At 32.2% G+C, this 10,713-nt stretch overlaps 1 protein-coding gene across 1 annotated transcript in view; it reads left to right on the top strand.

Moving 5' to 3' along the window:
- The first annotated feature begins 1,119 nt into the window (after positions 1-1,119).
- LOC106662230 (lateral signaling target protein 2 homolog) overlaps positions 1,120-10,713 on the top strand; it is an 85,547-nt gene continuing 75,953 nt past the window's right edge. The window contains exon 1 of the mRNA XM_014386142.2: positions 1,120-1,375. Coding sequence (XP_014241628.1) covers positions 1,328-1,375 — 48 coding nt within the window. The 5' untranslated portion in view covers positions 1,120-1,327. The remainder of the gene's footprint in view (positions 1,376-10,713) is intronic.

Below are 10,713 nucleotides of genomic sequence, written 5' to 3'. Positions count from 1 at the left end.
AGGGAAATTAAAAAACCTCCGAATATCGCGCTACCAACTGCAGAATTGTACACGTCAAAGATTCCAGACAATGCTGCAAAAATGAAGGATTTGAAGAGCGACAAGCAGTATATCCCACAAATGGCAGTTCACACTTTTTGGGGATCATTTTACGCTTGACGTAGAGCTGCTTAAAACAAACAATCTGAAGATGATCTCAATAAAGGTCGAAACGTGGGCACAATAAAGAAAACGTTTCAAACCTGCATCACACCAGACCGCATCTCACGATCTCTGAATAATCATTAACTAACGGACATTAAACACCATACATTAAAACAAACTTTTTAGGTCTCTTGTTTTTACTTTAAGGGTGTTTGAAACTTCTTTTTACAATGTTTAAATGTATTAAATATTTTCGAATCGGTAACTTCATTTCTTGCAAAAAACGATCAGTTCTCCACAATAAAAAAAGTGTTGTGAGCAGTACAGAGACATATCCACACCCCAAAAGTGGATACCCTGCTCACAATCATTGACGAATTTGAGGAAAACCTCAAAATACATTTGTAAAATAGCCTAATAGAGGTCCTATAATTCATTCAAAATTTTAGAACAGAAAATATCTCATTGAAACAGTTTTTTGCCTCTCCTGAAAAAATTAGTTTTTGGAACATGTCAATATGCAACAGTCATGTTGGCAATCAATGATTCATTTAATAAATAAAAAACATACAAAAGAATCACTAGTTTATAGTTATTTTTTTTACGGTATTTATTAATATAATATTTAGTTGTGTTATAATTCCCGAAGTTCCTTCAACCTGATGATGTGCTATAAGCTTGAAATCCGGATTGTTTGAAACAACTAACTGTGAGTAGGAACTATCTTTTTATCAAATTAAACCACCAACCTGGTCTTTTGTAAATTTTTGTAAATGTCTTCTTCTTCTTCTAGTGGCCCGATCAACGCTGCAATAGTTACTAATAAGTCCTACTAATACATTTTGAAGCTTTTGAGCCTATTCTTCCTCAACGTCCTGCAGTCAGGGACTATTCGAAAAGTGGCGGTATCAATGACGTCGTGAGTGGGGAGCAGAACATGCGCGCGCTACACGTTCCCCGTCGCCTTTCCACAGGCCTTGTTTACGTTTTAGGTTGGGTTCGTTTCCGGAGGTGGTTATAACACATTAACACAGTGCTAAACTCTCTATCGGGTCCGTGCGGGTTTCCAATCGGTCGTCGCCAGTTTCCGAAGCGGTCTCGGCCCTGGGAAAATGTCCACCAGCGCCAACAGCTCCGACTGGTTCTACTTCCATGTGTCTTAGCGAAGAGAGAACAGCGATTCATGTCCTCGATAATGGAGTCTCTCAGAAAATGGTTCTACAAGCCAAGGGTGAGACTTTCAATTCTTTACTGTGACCTATTTCGATCTGGAGTTTTATACGAGGTCTGGCCCTGTTTTACAAAGGGCGAGACGTCCCTTGACGTGCCCTTCCCCAATCAAATGGGGATAAAAATCAATTCGCCCACCTTTTTTTATTCCAGCATCCAAGATGAGAGAGAAAAATAGAAAGTTTCTCTTCTTTCACCCACTTTTCGGCCCAAAACCATTTTAAACTAATATTATTTCATATTTTAAAAGGCAATTTACAAAAAAGAAGCAATATTTAAAATAGGAAAAATCTCTTAAAATCACTCTGCAAAAAGAAAACAAAAATATTAACACCTAAAATTTATAAAAAAATCTTCAATATTCTTCACCTTCTGGTGTAGCAACTCCATTTAAAATGCACCCCCCCCCCAAAAAAAAAAATCCTCACAAAATTACCTCAAAACCAAAATTGTTCCAAAAATTTTACCCTTTACTATTCAAATCTATTTGTCCATAGAAACAGTGTTGAAATTTTAATAGAACTAACCTTGGGTTTTTTAATACATCAAATGACGTTTAAATTATTGATTTTTTTAAGTATAAAATTTAGCCGATTTGCAGCAATTTTCTTCAAAATAAGTACCTTTAACTTGGATATTGTGTTGGATATTAAAACTGCGCGTTCTTTAATTCAAAACTTGGACCTTGAATGTGAATATGTCTCGGATATATATTTAAAAAAAAAAAAAATTCATTTCTATGGGCCCATTTGACGATCGAATTTCATTTTGACCTTGTCTGGAAATGATAAATTTTCCAAATTCCTCCTCAATTATCCGTCGAAGCATACTCGACTTTTTTTTGTGTCCAAATCGCGACGGCATAAAACGACTGACGTCCGGGTTTTTTAAAATACGAAACATTCCTAAGAAAACATGAAAACTGGGTCGTTGTCATAATTACACGGGATGTTACAAAAGGATGAAATCTCATTGTTAAATTTACGCTCGTTGAAACGGGTTTTCCTCAGTAAAATCTGCCCGGTTAATTATTTACACGCATAGACTTTTCTGTTTCTCCTTGAGAATTCGAACGGGCCACGTATTTTTTCCTCTGGTTAGGTTGATATTTTTAATTTAATAAAGTATTTATTAAACGCAACATTGCACAAATTCATTGCTAGTTGTACTGGTTTTATGTATTTCCTTGACAATTATAGTCATAGACCTAGAATAGGTGAATAGGTCACACATCTTTTTTTTTCTACTATGGATTCATTTCTAATATAGGCTAGTTAAAAAAAATCCCACATTCATAATTGTATCAACATTTTTGTAATAATCGAAATTCGGTCAGAAAAATCGATTTATTTATAATTTCGTCATGATAGTCCAAAATTTGTTGGCTGCATCTGCTAGGAAAGATTTTTCACTTCATTTTCATATATTTATTTCACTCTTTAATTCTCCAAAAAAGAGAAGTAAATCAGAATAATGCGCATATTATTAATTATTTGGTACAATTTATTTAAAAGACGACAAACGTATCGTTGTATGATTACATCTGATTGTGCTTTTATTATGCGCTTAATTTATTTATATGCATTTTTGTAATGGGTCCTAAGAATTTGAATAGGCATTTTGTATCCTCTAAGGATTGTCATTTCTGAAATCATAGTCTAGTTAAAAAGTATTCCATCCCATATCATTTTTGTAGTAGGGAAATCTGTTTCTGTCAGAAAACTCGGTTTATTTATAATTCCGTAATGATAATCCAGAATTTGTGGCTGTATGTGCTAACAAATATATTTCAATATTTAAATCTTTAACTCTCCTTATTTTATTATTTATTATTGGTTCTGAGAATTTGAATAGGCAACACACTGACCGGCAAAAAATTCCACCCACTTGTAATATACCTTGATTTGTATACATTTTTGTATATTAATGAAGGTTTCGCCTTTTTTAACTTTAATAATTGGGTCTTTATATAAAAAAGTTTAAAAAGATGTAAATTGCTAAGGAAAATAGAAAATAATAAAACAAATTAAAAAAAATAAAAAGGGATGACAAATAAAATTTGTTGTAGATTTTTAATTAACATTTCAATATCGCGAATTTCCTCCTCTTGCCTTAATTACATCTCGAAGACCCCTCGGCATACTTTCTTCCAGTCTGGAAATATCTCTTCGCTGGAGGTTAGCCCATTCTCACGAAGAGTCCTTTCAAGAAGGTGGAGTGTATCAGGAGGCGTGTTCTTATTCGTATTTTGAGGTTATCTCATAAACGTTTGATGGGGTTCAAGTCTGGAGAACGGGCTGGCCAGGCTAAGACCCTGATGTTATGCTGTTGAAGGTACGTTTCTACTATGCGAGGACGGTGCAATAGAATAGGATTGTCGCTGATTTCATCGAAGATAGGCAACCGATGATGTTCCAAAATTTCATCCACCTAGCGAATGGTCGTCAAAAACCATCCACGAACCAACTCTGTGCGAGTCTATGTAAATTCCCGCCCGTACCATCACTGAGCTACGTTGAAAAGGTGGGCTCTGGGAAAAATTACAGGCTTTGTACCTTTCATTCGCCTTCGAGATCATAGAAGCTCATCTGTAATAAGTACAGCAGACCAATCGTCTAAAGACCAATGGCTGTGCAAATGTGAGCCGTGCAACTCTGTGTTCTGGACAATTCTGGTCCTCTTACGGGGCGAAAAGCCATCAGTCCATAATTATTTAATCTTCTTCGAGCAGTGCGTTCAGAAATTTGGACACCTCGAATTTCCTGGAGCTGATGAATCGCTTGAACAACAGCAAGGTGCCGGTTTCGCAAAATTCTCAAAGTCAATATTATTATTATGCTTGCCTCTTAACTTGAGCAAAATATGGATTAAATTTTAATTTAATGACGCAAGTACGGATAGTATTTCAAGATAACGCGCTGCTAGCTCAGCTGAAACAGGAAGTACATTCCCAAGCACCTCGTGTCGAGGGTATTGTCAAATCACCCTGTGGTTCTGTTACCCTATGGCGTCCAGAACCGTGCTACTTAATCCATGGTAGGACCCAGTTTCTCGAAAACGTCTAACGGCCTCTCGTAGAGTTTCGTAGGGAATTCCGATGGCAATGGTCGCATACCTAATGCAACGTCCATCATCAAAAAGAGCCTCACCACGCGCAACATTCTCAGCACTAATTGGCATTTTTACGTTTAAAAATTGAAATTAACAAAACAAACATGAAAACTAAGTTTTTTACTTCAGAATTCAAATGAGACAGTATAAACATTTTCAATTTCGTAAAAATTAAACATTGAAAAATCCTTTATCCTTGTTTTGGATTAAGCATTAAGTGTGTTTACGTCTAATGTATATTCCCAATTGAAAAAAGTATATACAAATATTTATTGATAAAAACAATGAGAAAAATTAAGGGCAGAATTTTCTTTTATCGAGAAAATGAAAAAAATCAGTTGGAATTTTTTGCCTGTCAGTGTATATTGTTCCATCATGGATTGTCATTGTGATATCATCATAGGCTAGTTAAAAAATATTTCATCCGATATTTATCAAAATTGGATGGTTGTATCTGCTAAGAAATATTTTTGATATTTAAATCTTTCATTATCCACCAAAGAGTAGAAAATCAGAAAAAGTGGCTTATTATTAATTATTTGGTTCAATTTATTTTCAGGACAACAAAAGCGTGTTAGTATCTATGATTACAGCTAATTGCGCTTGTGCATTTTTCTAATTGGTCCTGAGAAGTTGAATAGGCAACATATATTTTATCCACTATGGATTGTCATTTCTGATATCATAGGCTAGTTAAAAAATATTCTATCGCCATTCTCAATTACAATTCAATATTCTACATAATTTTTGTATTAGCGAAATCTGTTCCTGTAGAAAACTCGGTTTATTTATAATTTCGTTATGATAATACTCCAAGATTTGTGGCATTTAACTTTAAGGGGAAAAAAAGGAAGAAAATCAGAAAAACGTGCTTACTATTATTAGGTTCAATTTGATTGCAAGATGGCAAACAACACTTGCAAGTGTGTTTGTGTCTTTGTATGATTACATCTAATTGAATTTTTATTATGCGCTTAATTTATTTATATGCATTTTTGCAATTGGATAGGCGACTATAGTTTTTCTCCTCCTGGGTTGACATCTTAAATATAATAAACGTTTTAATAAATGCGCCATCACCCAATTCATATTGTATACCGGGTTGTTTTTTTATTTACCGGATAACAACGTAAATTTTCCATTTCTCGTTGACAATTCCGTTAGGCCACATACTTACCAATTTTTCTCTTATTGATTGACATTTTTAATATCACATTTTATAAATATACCATCTCATGATATAAGATACGATAACTGCATTTTCTTTTTCTTCTTGGGAATTCTAGAGATATAATTTATTGTCCCCGTGGGTTGACATTTCTAATTTCATAGACTATATTTATAGAATAAACGTACCATTTCAATAATTCATAATTGTATTAAATGTTTCGGTCAGGAAAATCGGTTTGTTTTTAGTTTGCTGGTGATAATAATGTAAAATGTGTTGGCTGTAGGTTGTATGTGAGTGTTCTAAGTTTTTCAACATGGAAATAGTTTTTTCTCCTCTAGTTTATTATTAATGATTAGGTTTAATTTATATATTGGAAAAAAATGAGTTTTTATTATATCTTTGTATGAAAGCATGTATTTGCACTTAATTTACATGTTTTCATTTTTTCCAAGGAATTTGAATAAAACATAACTAAAATATTTTTTTAACAGTGAATCGGTTTCCTCCAGGAAAATAAGTTGACTTATTTGCCTTAAAACTACATAATTTTTATTTTTCCCCTAGAGGATTCTGAAGGCAAGATATAATTTTTGCCCACATGGGTTGACATTTTCTGTATCATAGACTATTTAATAAATGTACCAATCTCATCAATTCATTATTGTACCACGATATTTTTAAAAGCGAAAGCGGTTTATTTATAATTTTATTAAATAATTATTCTCCGTCTGTATGTGCTAGGAAATAAAAAAAAATAGTTTTGCTTTTTTTACACAAATTTCCATAAGATATTTTCATTATTTGTAGGAACTCCACTTATTTGGATGTCATTATCAAGTCATTTTTATTTAAGAATATTTATCATAGTTTTGAGTTCTTCTTTTTCCTAAGCATCATTCTCTGACATGAATTGTTGTTGTTGAATTTATCCATTTTACACGTAATCAATTATTCTTACTCACTTCCTTCGGGGTGCCATCTGCTGTCCTTTTCAACTTTATGAAGACAAGACGCTAGAGGGGTTTCTCGTATCTGACGCAAGCAGTTTTTGAGTCTTGAGTTTAAATTAATAAGAAACTAATTTATTACACAGTTTGGACAGTTCTAAAAAAATTAAGTATAAAAATAATTGCCTGATGGTTGATAAGAATTGATCGTATGCACGATAATAGGCAACATGTTTATATAAGAATTGTTTATTTCTGTTGAGGGAATAGATTATTTGATGATTACTTCTAATAAATTCCTTTTTATTCTTAACAATTCGAATTAACCTCAGAAAATTAATTTTTTTGTGTTATCCAACAAATTCAAAATAGTTCTCGGTTTTTTATTGACCTGACATGAGCGCAGTTTTTCTATTTCTCGTGGAAAAATTGAATAGATCACTCGTTATCTCTGTATAATTTCAAGTGTGGATAATGTCCAATAGTCTTATCATCGGATGAAATTGTGTAATTATAAATTAAATATTTATAATCCAAATACGTTTTATAAGAATTATGTTGGGTCAGAGACAAATAGACCTGTCTAAAATTTTTTATAGAACTGGAAATCTAGAAATTCTGACTGTCACTTCCCTATAATTAAACTTTTTACAAGAAGCAGAGAAAAATTTTGGCAAGAAACCCTGTATACATAATATATATCAAATAACAAAATACCTGAACAGGTGACACAAGAACCTGATCAGTTGGTTTTTAAAAAGTGAATAAATACTTTATTAGTTATCCTCTTTATTCCATTAATAAATTCCTCAAAGTGAAATTATATTGTGACTTTAATATTTATAATACTTGAAATTGTTTATACTTGTTTTTTATATCTTTAATGCATGTGTACTTAGTTAAACTGTTGACATGTCCAAGTGCTAAAAAGGTTATAAAAGTGAAAATAAATAGATAAGAATAGGTCACATGTCCTTTTTAATCCTTTTTATCACCACCATTCATGTGTTGTCATGTTTATGATTTAAGTCATTTTTTTCTTTGTTTTTGTTTCTTGAGAATCAGAAAAATGAGTTTATCCTAACATTAAGTATAATTTAAATATTTGTTTTTCTTTAAAGACTCGGATTGGCCACCTTTTTATGAAGTGTAAACTAGATACAAGGATATTTTGAAACTCTGCAGTATTATTAATAAAATTTGTTTGTTGTAACAAAAAGACCATTTACTCGATATCAGAAGTGTATTTATGTCTTTGCCTGATGTTATTTTATTTTATTTTTTCTCAAAGAATTCGATGTAGCTAACTGCCACCTGTACTGTTGGCTTTTTCAGTCATAAGTCATAAAAATTGGTTTATTTCAATCAGATGACATCAAAAGTGAGTTTTTATCTATTCCATGATAACTACATATGAAATTTTCTTTAAATGTTCGCACTGGTAAAAATATTTTAAAATAATCATTTATTTCCCCTCGAAAAATGGTTTTAGTTTATTATTAAGTTTGGTCTACATACGAACATGGATTCATTGATTTATCCTTTGAGTGGGTAGATAGCACTTCTGGTTCTCCTTGAGAAATCGAATAGGCCACATACTATTTTTCTTCCACGAGGGTTGACACGTCTTATTCGTATATTTAAAAACTGTACTATCACACAAATTCATGAACTAAGATACATTTTGAATATTGAAATCAGTTTTTTAATTATGTTCGATTGATAATTCTGTTCAACTTGATAATTCGAATCGGCCACACATTTTGCTATAAAATGTAGTGAGGCAGTTTTTAAATATTGTTCGTACAATAGGAAAATCCTAAAAATGGATTTTATTTGATAATAATGGATAATTGATGGTATTTCTTAAGTTCACTAGTTTTCGTGGTCCGTTTGGCAAATCAATATCTTTCAATTAATTAAGGTTTTTAGTTGAGATAAAAAAGTGAGTGTCACGAGCGGGATTCGAACCCACGTTCTTCGGCTAGATACGCCACTGCTTTACCACTTGAGCTATCCAGATCTCGATCCACTCGGACACTAACTTCCCATCTCAACCCGACCTTATTTCGTAAGTTTAATACCTGTCAAACAAAGGATTTTGTTTCTCCCTGAGAATACGAATTGGTCACACATTTGTATTTTTACTCATTTATTGGTTAACATTTCTTACAATAATATGTTTATGTTTTTATTGGTCCTATTAAGCAAAGTAATTATTTTAATTGATTTATTATTATTTTTTAAGGAAAGTATGGTTGAGTTGAAAAATTAGTGTCACGAGCAGGACTCGAACCCACGTGATCCGGTTGGGGTTCGAGTCCTGCTCGTGACACTAACTTTTCAACTTGACCATACTTTAAATAAAAAGTAATACATCAATTAAAATTTCTAATACTTTGTCATATTCTAAAACAGTCTGAAAAATTCATGTTCATATCGTTGCTTGGATATTTTTGAATATAGAAATTGTATATTAATTTTTCTGATAATCACATGCATAATTTTTTTGTTTCTCGTTGATAATTTGAATTGTTCACACATTATTGTAGGCATATTTTTTTAAACGCTCCCTGAGGTGCTGTCCCATCGGGTCTGTTCCTCACCGGAGTTCACCTACTTCGTTGGGCGGCTGGGTTACTAGGACTCCCCTTGAGCCAAATGTTCGGATGGGTCTTAGCTACCGCCCAACAGAGTTAAGCTCCAGGGGCTTTCGACAGCTACGTCATTTCATCCTCGAACGCATTCAAAATATAATCTAACCTAAACTAATACTCAGAGTACAATCGCACAGATAAATACATTCACACCTATGTACATTGCCCTCATTCTAGTCGCCAGAACAGGGACCTACTATGTCCGCGAACCCTCATATCCGGCGGCATGCCCTCACGCTCTCTATATGGAGCCGAGGCATGAAAAGCTTGTATTACACACATCCATCACTATGTTGGCATATCGTATTATATTTTCCTCTATCATCTGAAAAAAATTAAATATTAAAATGTATAAATATATAAATAATAATTTATTTATTCGAAAACTAAATTTAATTTGTATGGTGCATGTAGAATCTCAGGTTTTCCTTGAATTCTAGCCACATATTTTACACGTATTTATGCGCTCAAAAAGAAAAAAAATGTTTTAAACATTATCATAAGTTTTCCTTGAGAATCGCACAAATATAATTATTTTAATACTAATGTCAATTTATTTATTGGACTACAAAAGTAATTTTATATCATTTCTCGATAAAGACATGTGGAATTTTTCCAAATACGATAATTACTTAATTAGGTTCATAATTTTTCTGACCCTCTTTCAAGATTTGAATATTGACATCTGTTTATAATGATTTTAAAATACATACAAATGGGTTACATTCCAGAATAATTAGAAAAAGGGTTTATTGTGAATTATTAGGATAATTTAAATATTTGACAGAAAAATTACACTTGAATAGATCTCATTTAATTCTTTTTCTGATTCATCTTATGTCAAATCTGATGCTGTAATACAACTGGTGTATTAATTTTTTGAATATTCTTAATTTTAATAATTAGATCGTCTTTTAAATTGATCTGATATATTGGTCGATCCTAAATTCGATTATCGTATATGATAATAATTGGTTTTATTCGACAAATTTTGCTCTTGTTAATTAATTTTGCTATAATAAATCATATAATTAAACGTTCAGTTCAACCTATGCGGACTATTTTTTACTTTGTCCTTTGCCCGAGCTCGTTGTAACCAAAATACAACCATTCCCGAGATATAACTGGATCATATTCGAAAATAATTTTATTAAAAAAAAAAATTCTAAATATAATATTTTCCTGTGTATATAATTTGTCGAATATCAAATGTGAATTTATGTCGTTTTAAAATACGACTGATTTGTTAAGTTTTGCCTCTTTTGTTATTTTCTGTCTTAAATAATTTCTATTTTTTTAAATCTGAATTTACGGACATACTGCATATTGTCAAACCCATTTCAACTTTCGTGAGAAGATTTGAATGACCCACAAGCCCCATTGTGCTGAAATTAAAACGTCGAAATGACATTGTACTGGTAATTTAGAATAAAAACATCCGTGATGGGAAAGG

The sequence above is a fragment of the Cimex lectularius genome, unplaced genomic scaffold (assembly GCF_000648675.2).
Source record: "Cimex lectularius strain Harlan isolate CLEC.00 unplaced genomic scaffold, Clec_2.1 scaffold132, whole genome shotgun sequence".
NCBI lineage: Eukaryota > Metazoa > Arthropoda > Insecta > Hemiptera > Cimicidae > Cimex > Cimex lectularius.
The sequence above is the reverse complement of the archived record's forward strand: the minus strand, read 5'-3'. Positions and strand labels throughout refer to the sequence as shown.